At 35.5% G+C, this 22,024-nt stretch overlaps 2 protein-coding genes across 5 annotated transcripts in view; one reads left to right on the forward strand and one right to left on the reverse strand.

The window, feature by feature from the left end:
- GLMN (glomulin, FKBP associated protein) overlaps positions 1–14,047 on the forward strand; it is a 31,679-nt gene extending 17,632 nt beyond the window's left edge. For 3 of the 4 annotated variants that reach the window (XM_045897194.1, XM_064588820.1, XM_045897195.3), the window contains 12 exons: positions 1,086–1,273; positions 3,092–3,145; positions 4,753–4,783; positions 4,888–4,977; positions 6,086–6,127; positions 6,573–6,646; positions 8,077–8,161; positions 8,662–8,771; positions 9,487–9,550; positions 13,003–13,126; positions 13,709–13,791; positions 13,892–14,047. In XM_045897194.1, coding sequence (XP_045753150.1) covers positions 1,086–1,273; positions 3,092–3,145; positions 4,753–4,783; positions 4,888–4,977; positions 6,086–6,127; positions 6,573–6,646; positions 8,077–8,161; positions 8,662–8,771; positions 9,487–9,550; positions 13,003–13,126; positions 13,709–13,791; positions 13,892–14,008 — 1,062 coding nt within the window. In that variant the 3' untranslated portion in view covers positions 14,009–14,047. The remainder of the gene's footprint in view (positions 1–1,085; positions 1,274–3,091; positions 3,146–4,752; positions 4,784–4,887; positions 4,978–6,085; positions 6,128–6,572; positions 6,647–8,076; positions 8,162–8,661; positions 8,772–9,486; positions 9,551–13,002; positions 13,127–13,708; positions 13,792–13,891) is intronic. The other variant, XM_064588819.1, reaches the window with a different exon arrangement.
- A 1,076-nt stretch (positions 14,048–15,123) lies between these two features.
- The window catches only part of CUNH1orf146 (chromosome unknown C1orf146 homolog), a 35,388-nt gene continuing 28,487 nt past the window's right edge, over positions 15,124–22,024 (reverse strand). Inside the window, exons 3-6 of the mRNA XM_045895389.2 lie at positions 19,057–19,150; positions 16,420–16,588; positions 15,948–16,026; positions 15,124–15,258 (exon numbers count right to left, since the gene is read on the reverse strand). Coding sequence (XP_045751345.1) covers positions 15,124–15,258; positions 15,948–16,026; positions 16,420–16,588; positions 19,057–19,150 — 477 coding nt within the window. The remainder of the gene's footprint in view (positions 15,259–15,947; positions 16,027–16,419; positions 16,589–19,056; positions 19,151–22,024) is intronic.

The following is a 22,024-nucleotide window of genomic DNA, read 5'->3' on the forward strand; positions in this document are numbered from 1 at the left end:
TCACAGCTAGTAAGTGGTAAAGCCAAAATTCAAATCAATTCCATTGGACTCTGAAGACCAGATGCTTTCTAGTATACTATAGTTAGAAATAACATAAGAGGCATAGGAGTGGCCTTATGTTTCCTGAGTGTCTCTTTTTCTCTCTTCTTCCTCCTTAAAAAAAAAGATAAAACTGTAGTCCTGTCCACTCATGCTTTTTCTCTTATGACACAAGAACCCTTATGACCTGAGATAGCAGCACTGTTTTCCAAAGCCTCTGGTGCCACTGACCAGTATTCCTCCTGCCCACTCTGTATCTAGGAAGACAGTGGTCAGTGGAGCACTGCTCCTAGAGTATTCTTTATCTGAGTAGTTTACTATCATTTCATGATATTTGTATGTCTCACATTTTTAGATTGTTTTCAAATACCTCTGAAGCCTTTTTAAAAAAAAGTTGTGATAAAATATAACATAAAATTTACTGTTTTAACCATTTTTAAGGGTACAGTTCAGTGGCATTAAATACATTCATATTGTCATGCAGCTGTCACCGCCATCCATCTCTAAAATTTTTTCGTCTTTCCACCCGGTTCCCTCAGGTTGTTGGCGAATTTATCTCCCTGAAGCTATAGATTGAGGTCCCCATTTTCTTGTTGGCTATTTGGTCAGGGACCATTTTTAGCTCCTAGAGGCTGTCTGTAGTTCCTTGCCCTACAGCCCTCTCTTGTAGGCCCTCTCATTACATGGCAACTTAGTTCTTTAATGCCTACAGAGGTGAGTTTCTGACTCTGAAGAAGGGCTTGCCCCTTTTTGAAAGTCTTCTACCTGCTTAAGTCAGGCCCACCAAAGATAGTCACCATTCTGAATGACCCCAATCAACTGATTTGGTACCTTAAATACATCTGCAAAAATCCTTTCACTTTTGTTATGACATAATCTCATCATGGGGTGACATCTTGCCATACTTTGTTGGTTAGAAGCAAGTCCAACAGGTCCCACTGACACTCAAGGGAGGGGATTATACAGGATGTGAATATGGCTGGGGAGGATGGGAAGAACATAATAGAGCCTACCTGCTATAGCTTACTTTTTTATCTGTTTCACAGGGCTTTTTATCAGCAATTGGACATCCTTTTCCCAAAATGATTTTTAATCATGGAAGGAAAAAGAGGACTTGGGACTATCTTGAATTTGAGGAAGAAGAAGACAAACAGTTAGCAGACTCTATGGCTTCTCTGGCCTATCTGGTATTTGTACAGGGCATCAGTATTGATCAGCTTCCAATGGTCTTAAGGTAGGAATTAATGTTTGGTTTCTTCATGTAATTCTAAAAGGAGTATCAAACTCAATCTAATTCCCAGTATATGTTTATTAATGTACTAATACATTTTAAATGAAGTATAAACAAAAGCTATTTTTATTAATATTACAGCCTATCATCTATTAAAGCCAGTAGTACTCAAAGAGTGAAAAGGTGTTGGGGGGGGAGGGTAGGGTTGAAACAGACATAATCATGGGGACAAGACTCAAAGTGTGAAGCCAAACCGTTGGGCTTGGTTTTGAAGCTGTTGGGATCATCCTGGTTTATAAGGGAGGGAACTAGTCAGTTACCCATGGAGTGGTCTAAATTGCCATCTTCTTTTAACTGTATTACTCATGTAATCCTGAGTATTTATATATCCAACCTCAGTCCCTTTTAATCCAGCTCTTTCAAAACACTAAGAGTAGTCCCTAATGAAAACCCTTCAGTGGCTATTTATTGCTTTAAAGTCTAAAAATCTTGACATGAGACAAGCTTATGCATAATCTGGTCCCTGCTTGATTGTCCTGGTTCACCTTCTACACCTTTTGTCTTGTTTACTATGCTCCAGTAACACAGACCTTTTTTTGGTTTCTTACTCAAATGTGTCATGAACCTTTCTGCAATAGGGCCTTTGTATATGCTTAGACCATCTCTAACCTTAAATATCACTTTATGAGGAAGGTCTTCTCTCATCACCCAACTGTTGTAATTATCTTAACCTTGTCCTCCTTTTTCCATAAAGTTTATCAAAATTATTTTTTAAATAAACATATAATTTTATAATGTAATACCTTTTGGACTTTAATATCCATGATAATAAGGATTACGTGCTTGCTTGTCTTGCAGGCCATAGGTGTATCTCTTTGTGTGCATTTATATATTTATGTATGAATATACCTGGGGATATATTTCTATGTAAATACTGCAATAATTGTTATGACTTTCATGTTCACCATGTATTAAACAATATGCAGACAGCTTTGTATGCATTATCTAATCTTTACAATACTATGAAATAGAGCATTCTCATTTTACAGATGAAAATAACAGGCTTAGACAAGTTAGGATACCAGTCAATACCATACAACTTAACTAGTGGGATAGGTAGATTCAAACCGTTCTGAGTAGGTGGTGGTGGGATAGTGGTTTAGCACAGCTGCCTTCCAGACAGTTCCATCTGACCCTAGAGCCTGTACTCTTCATCATACTACCACCAGAACGACTTAGGTATGTATGTTGGTTTGCTAAGGCTGCCATAATAAAATGCCACAAACTGGATAGTTTTAAAATAACAGAAATTTTTTGTCTCATAGTTCTGGAGGATAGAAGTCCAAGGTCAGGGTGTGGGCAGGATTGGTTCCTTCGGAGGGCTCTGAGGGAGAATCTGTTTCATGCCTCTCCCCTGTTTGCTGGTGGTTTGCTGGCAATCCTTGATGTTTCTTCGCTTGTAGATCTATCACTCCATTCTGCCTTCATGTTCATATGGCATTCTCTCTGTGTATGTCTGTCCACATTTCCCTTTATTATAAGGACACCAGTTGTACCAGATTAGGGCTCACACTAATGACTTCACTTTATCTCCAGGGTGGGGAGGTTCTTGTTCATCCCAATTTAAAAAAATTAAATAAGGTGGCCCTATCTCCAAATAATGTCATATGCTGAGGTTCTTTCTAGAGGTTAGGATTCCAATATTTCTTTTTAGAGGGGGGCACAATTCAACCCGTAACAGTGTTTATGTATATAAAATTTCTAAAAATGTACGTGTATGTGATGATATATACATATATATATATATGTTGTCTATTTTAGCCCATCGTACCTTTTGCAATTTAATATGGGGCATATTGAAGTCTTTTTGCAAAGGTAAGATCATTTAGATGGCATCTCAGAATTAAATAGTGGTATTAAAGTAGTTCTTGTTAAGAGTGGGGGAGACTACCTTCTCTTTGCCAGACCCTAATTAATTGGTTATTTTATAAAACAGTGATGTAAACGTGAGACAAAAATGAGTCAAAGAGGTTTTACAACAAAAAAAATCTCTTTTAAATATTAAAATACTGTCTTCTAAGGTAATTTCCAGTCATATGCTTCTGAGGTTTCTTCTCTTATTTTAAAAGTTGGTAGATTAAAACACCTCTCTCCCACTGCAGCCTCCTTAATCTAAGAAGAGGTGGTCAGTAAAAGAAATTTATCCATGTTTTTGCTTCATGGACACAATCTGAACTGCATTGAAAGGAAGGAGGTGCCTTGACCCCACCTTTTTATAACTTAGATTATTAGATTATTGACAGTGATTATATCCAATAACTTTTCTTATTTGAGGCATTAAGAATACAAGTCTTTCTCTTTAAAAAAATTACAAAGTGACAAATATGTATAATTCTTCCAGATAGATATTTAAGAATTTTGCAAAACTCTATACGCTTTGTGTTTTCTTGTAACATGTTTAAATTATCTCTTGCAATCAATCAGGACCTTTCAGTAGTATCCTATAGGAACATTAGTGACAGTTTATCAATCCCATCTCTTCCCAGGTGAAGGAAGATTTGTAACATGGCAAATGTCCAAAGCCTCGGCCTACAAGGCAGGAATTTCCAAGGGTCTCCTGGCACGAGTAGTTATTAACTCTGTAAATTTATTGTATTATGTATGTCTTAATGATTTTACATTCTTTTTAGTCTCTTATATTCATACAATGAGAATATGTATTAATTTGAATCTTAAGTTCTATATTCTTAAGATTTCCAAACTATTTAGTCATTAAACAAAAACAACAGTTTTAACTCCTTGCATGGTTAGAATACGAACTTAGGCCTTAGATAAAATTTTTTGCCACAGAGCTTAAATATTTACTTAACAAAGATTATACACCTTTAAGAAAATATTATCATAAATGGAAAGCATTTACTTCTTGTATAAAAAGAATGGGAAAGAGTTTACAGATTAATCAACTGGAATACATAGTATATCATGTATAATTGGTTTCTTAGCACTTGCTGTTGAAGATCTATTGATTTGTTACTATGAAAGAAGCCCTGAGAGGGCAGATTTTGGTCAGATTCAGATGTCAGTAACCAAGTCAAAAGACAGATCAAACATGGATTAAGAATTTTGACTAAGTTCTTCAACAGAATTTTTCCTTAATGATATATATTTTTAAAGTCTTTAAATTTCAATTTTTGCTTTATTTATCCTAAAATGAAGAATCATTCTAAAGCAGTTTAGAAAACCATGTTGAGGGGCGCCTGGGTGGCTCAGTTGTTAAGTGTCTGCCTTCGGCTCAGGTCATGATCCCAGGGTCCTGGGATCGAGCCCCGCATCGGGCTCTCTGCTCTGCGGGAAGCCTGCTTCTCTCCCTCTCCCACTCCCCCTGCTTGTGTTCCTGCTCTCGCTATCTCTCTCTCTGTCAAATAAATAAAATCTTTAAAAAAAAGAAAGCCATGTTGATAAATTTTAATATTCTCTTCCAGAACAGAAGAGTCTGTTTTCTCCAAAGGAGTGGTAAGATTCATTTGCGCCCATTGTAATTTACACACAGCCATTGTCAACAAATACAGCTGTTGATTTCGCTATATATGTATCTCTGCATATATTTTAATCTGTAGGATCTGTTGGAGAATGGTTTATTGAGAATAGAAGACAACGGTCTACTTCACCAGTACTTAGAAATCAAGAGCTTTCTTACTGTACCTCAGGTAAGTAAAATGTGTATTCTAATTTTGACATAGCCCTTTTCCTATTTTGAACTTAAGTAAAGGTCTTTTCAGACTCCTCTCCTACTTTTTCTCCATATCCTTTGAAAACTCTAGTCCCATGTGTCCAGTAAAACTTGCTGTGATGGTGAAAGTGTTCTAGCTCTGATCAGTATGAAGGCCACTAGCCACACTGAGCACTTGAAATGTGGCTAAAGTTGATTAAGGAACTGAATTTTTAATTTAATTTAAATTAATTTAAACTTAAATAGCTATATGTGGCTAATGGCTATCATAGTTGACAGCATAACACTTAGTGGAAAAACATAATTTTCTTCTTTGGCACTTTGTTTCTGTAGGGACCTTGGAAATGAAACTCCTTTACTCATAAACTCAAGTCCTAAGGACTCCATCAAGGGGTGCATGGACTCATTACTAGAAAGACATTTTGTTTTTTCCTCCTGTGATTTATTTTACTTTGTACTATTTGTTAGTTATAATAGCCAGGTAGGTCTTAAGATGTTGATGTAGAAACATGTTTTTCCACTGTTTAAATAGAAGAACATGGCTATTGTTACTAAATTAACACTGATTGTTTTTTAATGAATGGATTATATTTTCACATGTCTAATTTCATTTTTTGCCACTCTAGACAAAATTGTAAATTACAGTTGACTTCTAAATTTACGCTCTGTAACACCCCTCAGTTTTAATTACAAAATGGATTGAACTTAGTTTCCTTAGATGTAAGAGTGGAATGAAAGGCTTGGGGAGTGGCACCTGGGTGGCTCAATCAGTTAAGCATCTGCCTTTAGCTCAGGTCATGATCTCAGGCTCCTGGGATGGAGCCCTCGAATCTTGTTCCCTGCTCAGTGGGGAGTCTGCTTGTTCCTCTCCTGCTGCCCCCCCCACCCCCAACCCCTGCTCATGTTCCTCTTTCTCTCGCAAATAAAATCTTTAAAAAAAAATAAAGAGGCTCAGGGAAAAATTTACTTAATTTTTATATCTCCTACCTTCACTTCTCTGAAATTTTAGTACCCACCATTGATAATATAGTTGTCTATTGTCAGTGTAATCTATTAATATCTGAATTTTTTTTTTTAATTTCCAGGGCTTAGTCAAAGTAATGACACTTTGCCCCATTGAGACATTGGTATGTAAATGTTTGGGGACTAAATAATAATGAAATACAGTGAGAAATTTTAATGAATAGTTTATAATTGATTCTTGAACAACACAGGGATTAGGGGTGCTAACCTCCAGCACAGTCGAAAAGCCATGTATAACTTTTGACTCCCTAAAAACTTAACTACTAATAGCCTCCTACTGACCAGAAACCTTACTGATAACAAGAGTTGATTAACATATAGTTTGTATGTTATATGTATTATATACTATATGCATGCACTAAAGTAAGCTAGAGAAAAGAAAATGTTAAGAAAATTATAAGAAAAAAATCGTAAGAAAAAAACATTTACAGTATTACACTTTATCGAAAAAATCTGCTCATAAGTGGACCTGCACATTTGAGACTCCTCGTGTTCAAGAGTCAACTATAATCTCCACTTTATGTAACAATATTATTTGTTTTATTTTAGAGGAAAAAGAGTTTAGCTATGCTTCAACTGTATATTAACAAGTTGGATTCACAAGGCAAATATACGTTATTTAGGTAGGTATCAGGAATGGTTGTCAAGTGTGTAGTTGATTAAAAACCAAATTAATGCCATTTAATTATTCCAGGTTATAGTATTTAAGTATGTTTTACATGTAAGTCGACTCTACTTGGAAGCCTTATTATAATAAATTTTTTTATCCCTATAGGTAGAGAAGGGTTAGTCAAATATTATAGATACAAATTATATGAATAATAGTATTTCAGTTCAACTAATTGAAATATTCTAAAATTAAAAGACTAGAGAGAGATTAAATAAGAGATTGATAAGGCTCCTGCTAGAACTTTACATGTCAATAATCTCCATTATTCACTGTTGAAATTAATTACTCTGGAGTTATAACTTTGATAGGCTATTCACTGTAAGTTAATAGTAGAGATTATTAATAGTGCTGTTTAAGGGGAAAAAGATTCTAGCAACTTTCCAAGTTAAAGAGCAGCAGACTTTTGTATAAAGGGCCAAATAGCAAATACACATTTATGTATCACACGGTCTCTGTTGCAACTACTCAACTTTGTCTCTTTAATGGGGGGTGGCTGTGTTCCAATAAAAGAAAACAGGCACCAGGCTGAATTTGGCCTGTTGACCTAGTTTGTTGACATACCTGGTAGTAAATAAAAATGAGTTAAAAATAGATTTGGGCAATGTCAATGTGCCAAGAAGTGTTTTTTGAGGATTGGCCAATACTAGCACCCTTGATCCCATCTTCACTTCTATTGATAAGACTTAGACCAGGTTTATGAAATTTTAATTTGATGCTTAGGTCTTATACCAGCTTTCCTGTTCTTATCTACCTATATCCCTACCAAGAAATCCCCCTTTCTTCTTAAGCCATTTATACTGAGTTTCCTTTTTTTGTAATTAAGTTAGTCTAACAAGACTAGTCTACTTTCACAGGGAGTAATTCTGGGAGTTTTTAGGCTATTATATACTAGTCCCCATTTTTGCCATGTCAAGTCATTGCAACTATATGCACAAAAGATTCACATTAGGTTTAATAGAAATTTCTTGTTGGAAAGATCCAGTTAAAATAGAATTTGCCGGGGGCGCCTGGGTGGCTCAGTCGTTAAGCGGCTGCCTTCGGCTCAGGTCATGATCCCAAGGTCCTGGGATCAAGCCCCGCATCGGGCTCCCTGCTCCGCGGGAAGCCTGCTTCTCCCTCTCCGACTCCCCCTGCTTGTGTTCCCTCTCACGCTGTGTCTCTCTGTCAAACAAATAAAATCTTAAAAAAAAAAAAAATAGAATTTGCCGGTTACAGCAAGAACCCACAAGTGACTTGGTAATTGGTTGACACATTACTGTCTTCACTGATTGTTGTATTTCTAGAAATAATACATGGCCCATTTGAATTTGTAAAATTTTCATCATCATTTAAGTATAATGCAGTTGAGGATAAGTTCAAATGTATTGTAATTTTGCTTTTAAGGTGCTTATTGAATACAAGTAATCATTCAGGTGTGGAGGCTTTCATTATTCAGAATATCAAAAATCAAATTGATGTGTCATTAAAGGTAAGAGCATAGCTAAGGTGTTGATTATCTTTTTTATTTTGTAGGATATATTCATTCATTTGTGGAATACATTAATGTGGACTTTACCCTATGGACTTTTTCTATATCTAGTGTTAGGGCATATTTATTCACCATTTCTGTTTTTTAAAAACCTGAATTTTGAAATTTTGTTAACTATATATTTAAATAGTATTAATTCTTTGAGCTGAGAATATGACTTTGTTTTGCTCTATACTTCTGAAATATTAATGGAAACTTAAGTCTACTCTGTTTATGAATAGTCAGTAATTCTATATTGAAAACAGAAAGAATATATCAATGTTTTCAACTGGCATTTTGTTCCCAGTGTCTACAAAGAGTGTGAAAGAATGGAAATGAAAGTTTAAAAAGTATATTTTAAATGTGTAATGTTTATTTTTATAGTATGAAGGTATTAGAAAAACACATGAATTAATCAACTGTTATTTAAAACCTTTCCCAATTTTTATTTTGCTTTTCAGAGAACACATAACAACAAATGGTTTACAGGCCCACAGCTGATCTCACTTCTAGATTTGGTACTCTTTCTCCCAGAGGGTGCTGAAACAGATTTACTCCAAAACTCAGATAGGTAAGGTGACCATTACTAAGGTTCACATAGTAAATTCACAATAAAATGTGGAACCCCCTGCTTAGCAAACCTGAACAAATAAGATGTATTTTCCTGTTACATTCTGATCTATGGCTAATTCATAAAATTACATAAAGATTTTCATATTTAGGTAATTAGATACTGTGTAAAAATGAAATTAAAAATTCCTTTCCAAAATTATGACCAGCAGGATGATTTTATACCTATGATGTGCCCTGCGTTCCAATACACAACTCATAGGGATTTGCAACTATAGCATTTAGTCATTATAGTGACTAAAAACTAAGAATTTCATATATATAACTTATATAAAAGACATGTGGTTTGGGTTTTATTGTTTTGTTTTCTAGGACAACATGTAATTTTACTTTCAGTCTGCTAGCATGGATGATGAGAAGTGGTTGTAAGCTTATAAAAGAAGTCTTAAAATTCAGGCAGTAAGGGATGTTATTCTCAAGTATTAAAGATAACAAGGCTCCCTCAGGGGAAAAGAATAGTAATTTTCACAATTGTATTTTGTGAACTTGGAGAACAAGAGTGATAATTACTACTCCAAAAGATGTGTTAAGGGGAATAATTTCTAATGGCAAACATAATTGTAAAAATATGTCCTAGGTTTTAACTTATTTTATTCATTGAAATTGCTGATTATATAAAACCGTACTGTAACAAATTATATATTTTTAATTAACAGGATAATGGCTTCATTAAATTTATTGAGATATTTGGTTATCAAAGATAATGAGAAAGACAATCAAGTAAGTGAGTTTTTTTTTTTTAAAGAAACAGTATATTCAAAATGCATGAGCCAGTATTATCTTACCCAACAACAAAGGCTAGGAGAAGTACCAGCAGTTATTCTAAAACCTGAAGTTACTCTAATTCCCAGGAGCCCTTACCACCTCACACCCAGCTTCCCTTTCCTTTTCCTATTGAACCTCTGCTATCTTGCTGCAAGCATTGCTTAGCCCTGTCAGGAAGATATGTTGCAGGTCCTGAGTTAACTAAATTTTTGGAGTGTGCATATGTTTGGGTGTCTTGTTCAGTTGCCTCCACCTATAGGTCATGATTTAAGTCTAAGCTGTCTAAAATAAAATCATCTGATAATTTGATAGCCCCTCACCAGATATGACTAATTGAAGCATTTTTTTTAGATTTTAGACTTTAGATTTTATCTAAAAAAAAAAGATACTCAACCGAGTAAGCCACCCAGGCACCCCCTACCAGTACCTATTTTTGACCTGTTAAGCATGCTGAGCGCTGAACTAGTCAGATGAAAAGCTGAGAAGCAATCAGAAAGGTATATAGGAAAATTAAGAACAGGATCATTCAAATACAAAACAAAGTGATTCATAATTGAATAATAATCCATTTCTTTTCCTACTATTTTGGGTTGCTGTCAGCTGACTCATTCTTTCCAGAAGTCATTCCCCTTTGCACCCTATATCCCTTCACCCTTTTATCTCTCTGCATAAGTTATAGGCATCTTCTCTCACACTTCAGCTTCACAAAACTTTTCTTGAACCTCCGTCTCTCTTGGTAAAACCAACTTAGTTTTTATACCTAGTGTTCTGTTTGGTAGGTATCTTTATTTATTTATTTATTTTGCTAGGTATCTTTAAATGTTAGTTGTTTTGAATTACAGTAATTTATTCTAATACACAGCCCATAATAATTTTTATCCCTTTCTGTCCTATCTACTCATATACTTTCCCATCTGCCCGCTTACCTATTTTTGTTCTAAATTGATGTTGTAATATGTTGAATGAAAGCAGGGTCAAGGGAAACCATGGGAGATTGTAAAGGCCACAAGTATTAGGAATTTTTAAAAACTGAATTATATAATGTATGCAGCTTTGCTTTTAGGAAAAAAGCTGTAAGTATCTGGCATATATATACACATACATATAATTCCATATAATCCATGTTTTGGGTTTTCATTTATTGAAACATATGCCTTGTGTATTAGTTCCTTCTTTTATTTCCTCATTATCATGGTTGACTGTATCTTTTGCGAGGTCCCAGTCTGTTCTGGCAATAAATTTCACTGTTTTTAGAACTGCGTAGTCTTCCTTTTTTGAGATAGGCTACAGTGCATTTTGAATTATATAGGTAAGCTTTAGAACTGAAAAAACTTTCGTTACTACATAAGTGATTCTACTTGGGAAAAATTAAAAGCAAACATTTGTGAAAACGTCACATTTTTATTTTCATCCTTATAACTATTTTTTTAATTCTTAAGTTACTTTTTCTAGACATTGAAGATAAATCTTAAAATGATTTTCTTTGTAGTATTTTTTAAGTATCTAGTAACCTTATTATAAGAAAATATTCTTACTTCCATAGCTTTTACACTCCTACATGCTTCTAAAATTATTAGTTCATCATATGAAAGATTTGTGGAATTATGCTGAACAGAGTGCACAACAGATTTTCTGTAACCTAATTTTTCCACGATTTTATTGCCTTAAAATCTTTAAAAACAAAAACAAGGGGCGCCTGAGTGCATCAGTCAGTTAAGCATCTGCCTTCAGCTCAGGTCATGATCTCGAAGTCTTAGGACTAAACCCCACATCTGGCTCCCTGTTCAGGGGGGCGTCTGCTTCTCCCTTTGCCTGCTGCCCTCCCTCCCCTGCCCGTGCTCTCTCTCTCAAATAAATAAAATATTTAGTAGCCATATCTGAATATTTAAAATGTGAATCAAAAAAATTTAATTAAGAATTCAGTTTCTCATTGGCATTGGATGGGGCCATTTTAGATCATTGTATCTTAACATACAGTCCTAATCAAAATCACCTGGGTATTCCTTTATGCATATAAATGTAAATTCCTGGGTTTAGCCCTAAATCTACTCAGTCACCAAGTAAAGCACAGAAATTTACATTTTTAATTAGCACATTGAAGTTTGAGAACCTTTATATAATTATGAATTATGAATAAAATCAATTTTATAGATGTTTGTATACATGATAAAAGATATTAAGTATTTAAAACTGAATAATCAAAAGTTGATTACAAAACAGGTTTTCAAGTGGTCAACTTCTAGTTAAGGATAATTGGGTTCCTAAGTTTCCCTTTTTTTACCTAAGATACTTTCTTTGTAAAGAGTACCTGGGTGGCTCAATCGTTAAGCATCTGCCTTCGGCTCAGGTCATGATCCCAGGGCCTTGGGATCGAGCCCCACATCGGGCTCCCCGCTCTGTGGGAAGCCTGCTTCTCCCTCTCCCACTCCCCGTTTGTGTTCCCTCTCTCGCTGTGTCTCTGTCAAATAAATAAAATCTTTAAAAAAAAAAAAAAAGTACCTGGAAACTTAATTCTTCTACTCAGTTTTTTCTTTCCTCTTCTGTCTCCTCTCTCACTCTCCATTTCTCCTTCTTTCTCCCCTACCTCCAGCCCCTCCCCTCCCATTTCCCTTTCTTCCTAATAAAATTAAGACTTTATGACTCTCCTTTAAGTACTATAGGAGGAAATGCTCTTGGAATAAAAACTTACAATATGGATGACAGAATAAACCTAAGCTATCTTAGGCAGGTAAAATCTCTGTCTACATTGATCACCAGAAAGTTCATTAACAACTTTGTGTTAGAAATGTTTCCATCGGGGCGCCTGGGTGGCTCAGTTGGTTAAGTGTCTGCCTTTTTGGCTCAGGTCGTGATCTCAGGGTCCTGGGATCAAGCCCCACATTGAGCTCCCTGCTCAGCGAGGAGACTGCTTCTCCCTCTCGCTTTTGCTCTCTCAAAAAATAAGATCTTTTAAAAAAAATGTTTCTATCAATAGGTAAGGGAGGGAATCCTCTAGAACAAGATCTGTGACAAGGATATCAATTGAAAGGTCATGAGTTAAAGGAATATATAATGTAGTCATTGTAGCGATGGTTTTTACAGGAAAAGAAATGTCTCATCATTAAGGATTATTCTCAAATAATTTTCTCATGTATAAAACTTGTGAGTTACAGATCTCAAAAATCAGGAGCTGTCCAAATGGTGTATTAATGAGTACACTGTCCAAAGTACATTTTTGTTTGTATTGGTATTCACATAAAATAACTAGATGTAATAATGAACGTATTTATTAAATAGGAAACTATCTTGGAAGGCAAGAACTAGATTTTATTTTTGTTTCTCCAACTCTCAACGTGTGTTTAATAATAGTAGGCAATCAAGAAATGTTGAACCAAATAACTAATTCTTTCATTAATTCTTCTGAACAGACTGGATTATGGACAGAACTTGGAAAGATTGAGAATAATTTCTTAAAGCCACTCCATACAGGACTTAATATGTCAAAAGCACATTATGAAGCAGAAATTAAAAATAGCCAAGAAAATAGCCAAGGTTGGTAATGTGCAATTTCATTTTTGGTTAGATCTAAAAATTAGTCAAATTTTAGAACTGTCAGTTATATTCAAAATAAAGACCTTTTTCATCTCATACTTGTTTATTTTCTAACATGGAACCATGACAGCTAAGTCATTTTATTTATAATTAAAATGATTTTTAGCAGATCTGTAAGCCAGTTAACACTGAAATTGGGTTAACAAAGATTTAAACCAAATTGAAGCATATTCTGGTTTAAAACCAGATTAAAATCAAATTCTGATTAAGAATATAATTGTATTACAAGTATTTGTTTGGATATTACACTAACTTGGGTATGGCTCTGTCCATCCTCACCCTCAAGTAAATCTGTACAAATTACAAAAAAGAATCTTAGATCCAGAATTACTTTTTAAAGTCAGCAAGCAATTCTATAATTTATGCTCTTTTCTGTATAGCTATGGAGTATTTCTTACAGGCATTACTAGAATTTTTTTTTTTAGTGTAATGGGTATAATAATGAAAGTAGCTTATAAATTACTGAAATCTGAGATTTGTTTTAATGGTTAAATGTGACACTTTTTTTTTCTTCTCTTACAGAAGTCCAGAAGTCTAAAGATCTTTGTTCTGTAACTGTAGGTGGAGAAGAGATCCCTAATATGCCTCCTGAAATGCAGCTTAAGGTAGATCTGAAATTTTCCTAAGCTATATCCAGCTGAAGACTTTTGTTTTTTTGCTTTAACAGCAACATTAATATAACACTAATTTCCCTTGGCACTGCAGGTCCTACATTCAGCTCTTTTCACATTTGATTTGATTGAAAGTGTTCTGGCTCGAGTAGAAGAACTCATTGAAATAAAAACAAAGTCTACTCCTGAAGAAAATATTGGGATAAAGTGAAACCTCCATTTCCTAAATAAAAACTAGTAAAATACTGTATTTTCCATTATGATTATTTAATACCCTTATAAAAACTTTTCTGTAAGACACTGCTAGAAAAATAAAGATAGCCTTTCTCATACTGGTTTCTGTGATGACACATTATGGATCAGTAGTATTCTTTGGTTTTAAAAAGATAGTTTACATGGTAAATAATGCCCAAATATGTATTCTAAATTCTGTTGAAAATCCAATACAAACTAATAATTTTGTATTATAATCTCATAAAATGTAGTTGTATTGCCCTCATTCATACAGTTGTAGTGAATTTATAAATACATTTTACACTTTACGTTCCAATTAGATGCTTTGTTATACTTCAGAATTCCTGGTGTCAAATAGGATATCACACCACTGTAAAAGTATACAGGAGAGGTTTTCAATTAGGCCAGTTGGCTGCTTCTCTTAATTTCCCTTTTTTTTTTTTTAAAGATTTTATTTATTCATTCGAGACACACAGATACAGAGAGAGAGAGGGAGAGAGAGAGCACAAGCAGGGGGAGAGGCAGAGGGAGAAGCAGGCTCCCCGCTGAGCCAGGAGCCGGACGTGGGGCTCGATCCCAGGACTCTGGGATCATGACCCGAGCCGAAGGCAGATGCTTAACCATCTGAGCCAACCAGGCACCCCTTAATTTCTCTTTCTTTCCCTACCTCAGGAGGAGTCTAGGGGGCAGAGTCCATCACCACCTCTCTAGCAGCACTTATAATATGAAAGCATCTGCAAACATTAATTTTAGAAATACTGGCAGCCCTTGTGGAAAAGCTAAAAAGTGTATGTGACTTTTCCTTTAGTCTAAGGGGCTAGTTAGAAAATGCTGTGTTTTTATTTTATAGTAAATATTTTCCATCCAACTTAATTTGTATCACTAAGGAACTGCATCTGAGTTTTATAATATATGTACCAGTTTTTTCTAAACATTATTAAATGGATTATCAACAAAACTGAAAATCATTTTTGATCATATACATTTTATTATTTTAAATTTTTTAAAAATCTTTAAATATATATTTGAACATTATAATTTAACTGGTAATTACTTTAACATTCTTGCAAAAGAACTTTTGTAATTGATACTCTAATTTGGATTAAATGAATCACTACTCAGTTTTAACTTTTGAAGTGTCTTCCAAACAGGACTTTGCTCAATGATGTAAGCCTCAGTTGTTATCATTCTATAGCAAATGCTGTCTGTGTATGGTTTGGAGGCAGTCTGTAAGAAGTTACAAACATGCAACATTATTTACAGAAATATTTACAAAAATAACTAATTTTTACAGGGTCATATAAAAAACTTTCACTTATTCAACAGGTATCAAATCACCTTCTTTGTGCTAAATACTAGGTATGAATTAATTATGAGTAACAGAAAAATGCTTGGTCTTTGTCTTTAAGGAATTTCCAACAAGCCAAAAGTAGAATACTTTAAGAACCGCTTTAATATGGAGATCTGTTCCAAGTATAAGAAAGAGTAAGAAACATCTAACTCTGCCTAGGGCACACTTCACAGGGGAGGACAAGCATGAAAACCAAGTGGACAACTTGTGAAGATCATCCTATAAAATAGTATGTTTGCACTTTGACAGTTCTTGTCTACAACCTGATCAATAATTGTACTTTAGAACTTGAAGGAAGATTTAAGAAACCAGCAGGGCCAACACAATGTATATATGCCAAATGCTCTTGGCCTAAAGTTAGTCATTCTTGTAATGGCTACTGGAAGTAAACTGAGAAGATGATAGGCTGAGTTCAGGCTTCAAAGAGCTGCATACTGAAAGAGCAACTTCTGAGGGGAACAGAAGCAGAGTATTCGTTAATCCTGCTTAAGAGGGTGTGCATTTTGAAGTCAAGACCTTAAAATCTATGAGTGCTATGTATGCGTCATTTTCCTAGGTGACTCACCTTAGCTATAGTGCACATAAGATTAATAGCATTTACTGTGTTGTGTACTGGAAGTATCCGTAAATTACTACCCAGGAATCTGAAAAATAATTCATAAATAGATCATATAACTTATACAGACATCTGTTAAGCGGAAAGGAGACAGAAACCTCTTATTGTTTGTCATGTATTTATTCATGCCCTGCCCTATTCCACAGAGGATATGATACGGCTTTATACCCAGAATTTAATAGACTAAAAAGTGTTCACTTTTGTTTTGATCTTGCACGAAAATCTCAGAAATCAGCATGAACTCTGAAACTTGTCACCCTGATTCTTGGAGTAGTCATTAGGCCTGCATTTTATTAAATATGACAAGTTAACATTACAATGTTTATCTTTTGGCAAAACATAACTCAACTGCTTAAAAGGTTTAAGAACTAAAGTAAACACATGTGATTTAAGAAAAGTCTATAGTACTATTCTTCCATACCTCTGCTGAATCCTGAACATCAGTTTCCATTCCTCAGGCCCATGGAGGGCAGCAGACAGAACCAAAAAACTCTTTTGGTGAATATTAATAAACTTCTCAATTTTGGCTAGAAATATTTCTTCAGCTGATATAAAGCATTCTTTAACATCCATCAATAAAAATGCAAGTCCTAGAAAAGGTAAGCATAATATAAAACATCACTTTGTTGTAATAATGAAAATTATTTGTAAACTCAGTAGATTCAACAAAAATAGCTATAATACAGCTCTAAGTGTCCAGGATGCAAACATGTAAGAAACAGAATTTACTGTAACAAATTTTTTTTTTATACATTTTATTTATTTATTTGAGAGAGAGAGACCCATGAGAGAGGGAACACAAACAGGGGGAGTGGGAGAGGGAGAAGCAGGCCTCCTCCGGAGCAGGGAGCCCAATGCAGGGCTCAATCCCAGCACCCTGGGATCAGGACCTGAGCCAAAGGCTGACACTTAATGACTGAGCCACCCAGGCACCCCTAACAAAATTCTTATACTACAAAATGATTTTAGCTAATTCTTTAAAATGCTCTATATAAAAGGATAACTTATTCTAGAGGAAAAAACTTTTTTGGTCAGTAACCATTTTCAAACCAAGGCACTGTACACAATGAAAGTAATGCCTAATTTTAGTTAAAAGTTGTTTTTTGTGTGTTATAATGACTTTTTTTTTTTATAAAGATTTTATTTATTTACTTGAGACAGACAGAATGAGATACAGAGAGCATGAGAGGGAGGAGGGTCAGAGGGAGAAGCAGACTCCCCGCCGAGCAGGGAGCCCGATGCGGGACTCGATCCCGGGACTCCAGGATCATGACCTGAGCCGAAGGCAGTCGCTTAACCAACTGAGCCACCCAGGCGCCCAATAATGACTTTTTTAAAAGCTGGAAATCAAAGATAATCTTAAGCCTTCAACTATTTCTTGGAGAAACCTTTGTAGAGAACATTAACTATTTTTTTTTTTTTAAAGATTTTATTTCTTTATTTGACAGAGAGAGACACAGCTAGAGAGGGACCACAAGCAGGGGGAGTGGGAGAGGGAGAAGCAGGCTCCCGGCTGAGCAGGGAGTCCGATGCGAGGCTCGATCCCAGGACCCTGGGATCATGACCTGAGCCGAAGGCAGACGCTTTACAACTGAGCCACCCAGGCGCCCCAGAGAACATTAACTATTATTAAAACAGTGAGCAGATAATCTAGGATTTTTTCTTTTAAGATTTTATTTGTCAGAGAGAGTACAAGTAGAGGGAATGGCAGGCAGAGGGAGAAGCAGACTCCCTACTGAGCAAGGAGCCCGATGTGGGATCATGACCTGAGCTGAAAGCAGACGCTTAATTGACTGAGCCACCCAGGTGTCCTGTAATCTAGGACTTTTGAAACAGTATCAGGCCTGTAAAAATAGTCCTGAAGGGAAATTTGATCCAATTATAGCTCTTTAAAAGAGAAGACAATCTGAGGAAAGTGATTATATGATTATATGCTAATTGAATGAACTTGCACAATTTACATAAACCTTCCTGAACTTAAGTTCTCCCATCTATAAGAATGTAATAATTCTTTCATAGGTTTGTTAAGAGGATTAAATAAGATACTGTATATAAAGTGGCCAAGGGACACAGGAGGTATTCAAAAACATTTCACTTCTCCCTAGAGGGCTCTATTCAACCAGAAAGGATGAGTTTGAAGTTGGACCACTTTCAGCCTGGAGTTTTATTTCTAGGAGCTTTTGAAAGCTGCCTGTCTTCCAAAACCTCTGCTAGAATTACCAGTCTATCTGCAACCCTCCTGGTAAAATCCTTTACCTCCACCTCTTTTATCATTTTGGTCATTTCCCTACCGCAGACCTATGCTCTGTGCTGCTCCCTTCCCATCCACCTTAGGCTTCTCATATCCTAATCTAATTCCTTCCTGTATTTTGCCCATGACAGTTGTACAGTTTTATGATTTGAGGAAATTTTGTCTCTATTTGGCTCTTTTCTTTTAGTTAGTATTTGTTTCCATTATATTCATCAAACTCTTGTACAAAATCCTGAAAAAACATTCTCCTATATTGTTTTTATATATGGCTTTTGACCAGTGTTGTGATGTTGGCCTCTTTAATAGTGGTAACGCATTAAGTACTGACTGTTGGAGAGATGGCTTTGTTCTATTTGCATCTTAGTTCCAAAGCATGTCGTTTTTACTATCCTCTACCAGATTCCATGGGTTCAGCTTTAGTTCAACAATAATTTTTGTCTGTTTGTTTAAAGAGGAAGCGGCGGGGGAGTGTGGAGGGGGAGAATCTTAAGCAGGCTCCATGCCCAGCACAGAGCCCAGTGCAGTGCTTGATCTCACAACTGAGATCACGACCTGAACCGAAAACAAGAGTCGGAGGCTTAACTGAGACACCCAGGTGCCCCCAATTATAATCTAAACAGAAATGCATGTTGTAGTTGGCCACGTGCATTACTTTTGTAGCAGTAATAAAAGTTTTATACATTTACTTCTCCCAAAAGATAGTACCTTAAGCTTCTTACCTGGTTATTGAACTACCACTATTAGAATTTATACTAATAAATTTTTTATAAGAAACTTAAATCAAGACAGTTAACAAATATACCATACCAGAAAGAGAAAATATAATTGATCCATTTTCCACGGAATCTGAATACCGAATCTTGTGGCTTCGATTTTCTAGGGCAGTTGCAACTTCACAACTCTAAAAAAATTTTTTTCAGAAACACAAACTTAAGACATGCTTTTAGAATGAGTGATTTTTTATTAAAGTTAATGAAAAAATTAAGTTTAATAGCTTCTTTTATAACCACTTAAATACCTATTCATCAAAGGAGACAGTAAATGTTCCCTCTGGTGAAAAAAAAACACTTTAAAAAAAGCAAAAATATTTAGTTCTACTGAAACAGTGTTTGGAAATGAGTTGTGCACTAGTTATTTTGGGACAGAAACTAAGGACAGTATTAAAGAACTATAAGAAACAGAGCAAATGCAAACTTAGTTAAAAAACAACTGGGGGGCGCCTGGGTGGCTCAGTCGTTGGGCGTCTGCCTTCGGCTCAGGTCATGATCCCAGGGTCCTGGGATCGAGCCCCACTTCTCCCTCTCCCTGCTTGTGTTCCCTCTCTCGCTGGTCTCTCTCTGTCAAATAAATAAATAAAATCTTAAAAAAAAACAACTGGGAGACAGATTCTGACATGCATTAATGTAAATTGGAAGGTGGGTGGTGGTGAGTTTCTTAGATGGTTCACAATAACATGAAGTGCCAGACATAGAATACCACAAGGAGACAACCAATTCTCCAATTCATTTGTGTACCTTACAGTTATTTTTATACTTTTTTTTTTTAATTTTAAGATTTTATTTGTCAGAGAGAGAGCACAAGCGGGGGAGTAGCTGGCAGAGGGAGAAGCAGACTCTCCACTGAGCAAGGAGCCCAATGCAGGACTCAATACCAGGACCCTGGGATCACGACGTGAGCCAAAGGCAGACGCTTAACCGATTGAGCCATCCAGGTGTCCCTACTTTTATACTTATTAAAAATATTTATTTATTTATTTATTTTAGAGAGAGAGCACATGGGGTGGAGAGGAGGGTGGCCAGAGGGAGAGGGAGAGAATCTCAGACTCCCTGCTGAGCATGGGGCTCAGTCTAACATGGGGCTCGATCTCACAACCCTGAGATCATGACCTGAGCCAAAACCAAGAGTCAGACTCCTAACTGACTGAGCCACTCAGGCACCACTTTTACTTTACTTTTAAAATGTTCTAAGCCTTAGACAAGTCAGAAAACATGTATAAACACAGCAACAGGGTTTCTACTTTACCATTTTAAAAATCATCTCATTTCCTACTCTATCCATCCAAGTAATTACTTAGATCATTTTATCCAAGCCACTAAGATATAAACGGTTGATAGTGTTTCCTGATTGGTTACAACTCAAGCTGGTTGTTCTCCAAGTAGACAAAAATCCCTTAGGTATGTTAATTTTACATTTTGCTTTAGAACGTGTATATTTTAAGTATACAGGCAGGAATTATATATAAAATATATGCTTCCTTTCTGTCCTAAAGAGAGTATTTTGTGCCAAACAGATCCTGACCTAGAGTACGACTATGGCTCTTCCCATGAATTTCTTCTGCTGTTTTAAAATTATACATTGATTCCAGCAATGGCAGACTAAGTAATTTAGGCCAAACCTCCTGCTGAGGCAACGAGAAAAGCTGGACAATTTTTAAAATCTGCTTGAATGCATCAGAGAACTAGCAGGATAGTGAAAAAGTATAAGGCCAAAATCTACACAGAAATTCAGAGATATGAGACCAACATTTAGGCCACCTTTTCCCTAAGGGCATTTGCCAATTCAGAAAGAGATGAGAGGCTGAACACAGCTTCTGACAAAAGTAGGACAGCTCTCACAGGGGCTATAGCCTACCTTCAAAGCCTTTTAATCCCTGAAATTGTCTTTAGGTGATACTGTATTACTATAAGCACCTTGCAGAAGCATTCCCTAGAGTAACCTTTCTCAATCAGGTTTCCTTATATAACTACAAAGAAAATTATTTGAGTTACTATTTTTTCAATTCTCACATAATTAGTGCCATTCTCATTGTAGTTCATTTATTACATACAACAGATGCTTTAAGGCTTGGATTGCCAGATTTAGCAAATAAAAATAAATACCCAGTTGAATCTAAGTTTCAGATAAACAAGACAATTTTTTAGTGTAAGTATTTCCCATGCAATATTTGGGATGTACTTTTACCAATTTCATTGTTTACCTAAAACCCAAATGTTGTAACTGAATGTCCTGTATTTTATGTGGCAACCCTTAGGGCTTTGGGGATTTAATTCTCTTGTAAAATTAAGACTTTTTTAGAGGAACAGAACGCTATTCTAGGCCTCAAGTTATTTCTACAATTTTTCAAATACAAATTCCAACACACGATCAAAAATAATCAGAGACAAAATTACTTGAAAGAGAACTATAAGAAACAATAGGCAATAGACTCACAGGGGATGTTACATATAGTGAACTTACATAGATACATGCCTTAAAACAGTGATGTTTACTATGTTCAAGGAGATGAAAGACAAGATTGAGAATTTTGGCAAAAAAAATCTGTAAAAGGATATAACATGTCAAAGAATCAAAAAGCTTCATAAAATATGAGTGAACCTTTAAAGTGGAAAGGAGTTTAGTAAGCAGACAAGGAAGAAGACAAATGTGAGAAGAGCAAGGACAGAAAGAGTAAAGGCAAAGGCATTCAGATGCAAAAGTATGATTCTTATATGGTAAGTGTGTAAGTTGTACACAAGTCAGTTAATTTGGAGATGGTATTAGGAATAACTGCTGGCATATCCTAAGGATCCATGTATGCCATGTTAATGAATTTCAATCATATTCTATCAGTAGCTACACCTGTGTTGAGTATATAGTAATGGAAAGGCTTGTCAAATCACTATGCTATACAACTGGAAACTAATGTAATATCGTGTGTCAACTATACTTCAATTAAAAATAATAATAAATTTTAAAAAATCATACTCCAGTGCCTCTGCTCAGGCAGGGCCCTCTG

The sequence above is a fragment of the Mirounga angustirostris genome, unplaced genomic scaffold (genome assembly GCF_029215605.1).
Source record: "Mirounga angustirostris isolate CCGP_5_RB_7025 unplaced genomic scaffold, mMirAng1.0.hap1 SCAF_4, whole genome shotgun sequence".
In the NCBI taxonomy this organism is placed as follows: Eukaryota; Metazoa; Chordata; class Mammalia; order Carnivora; family Phocidae; genus Mirounga; species Mirounga angustirostris.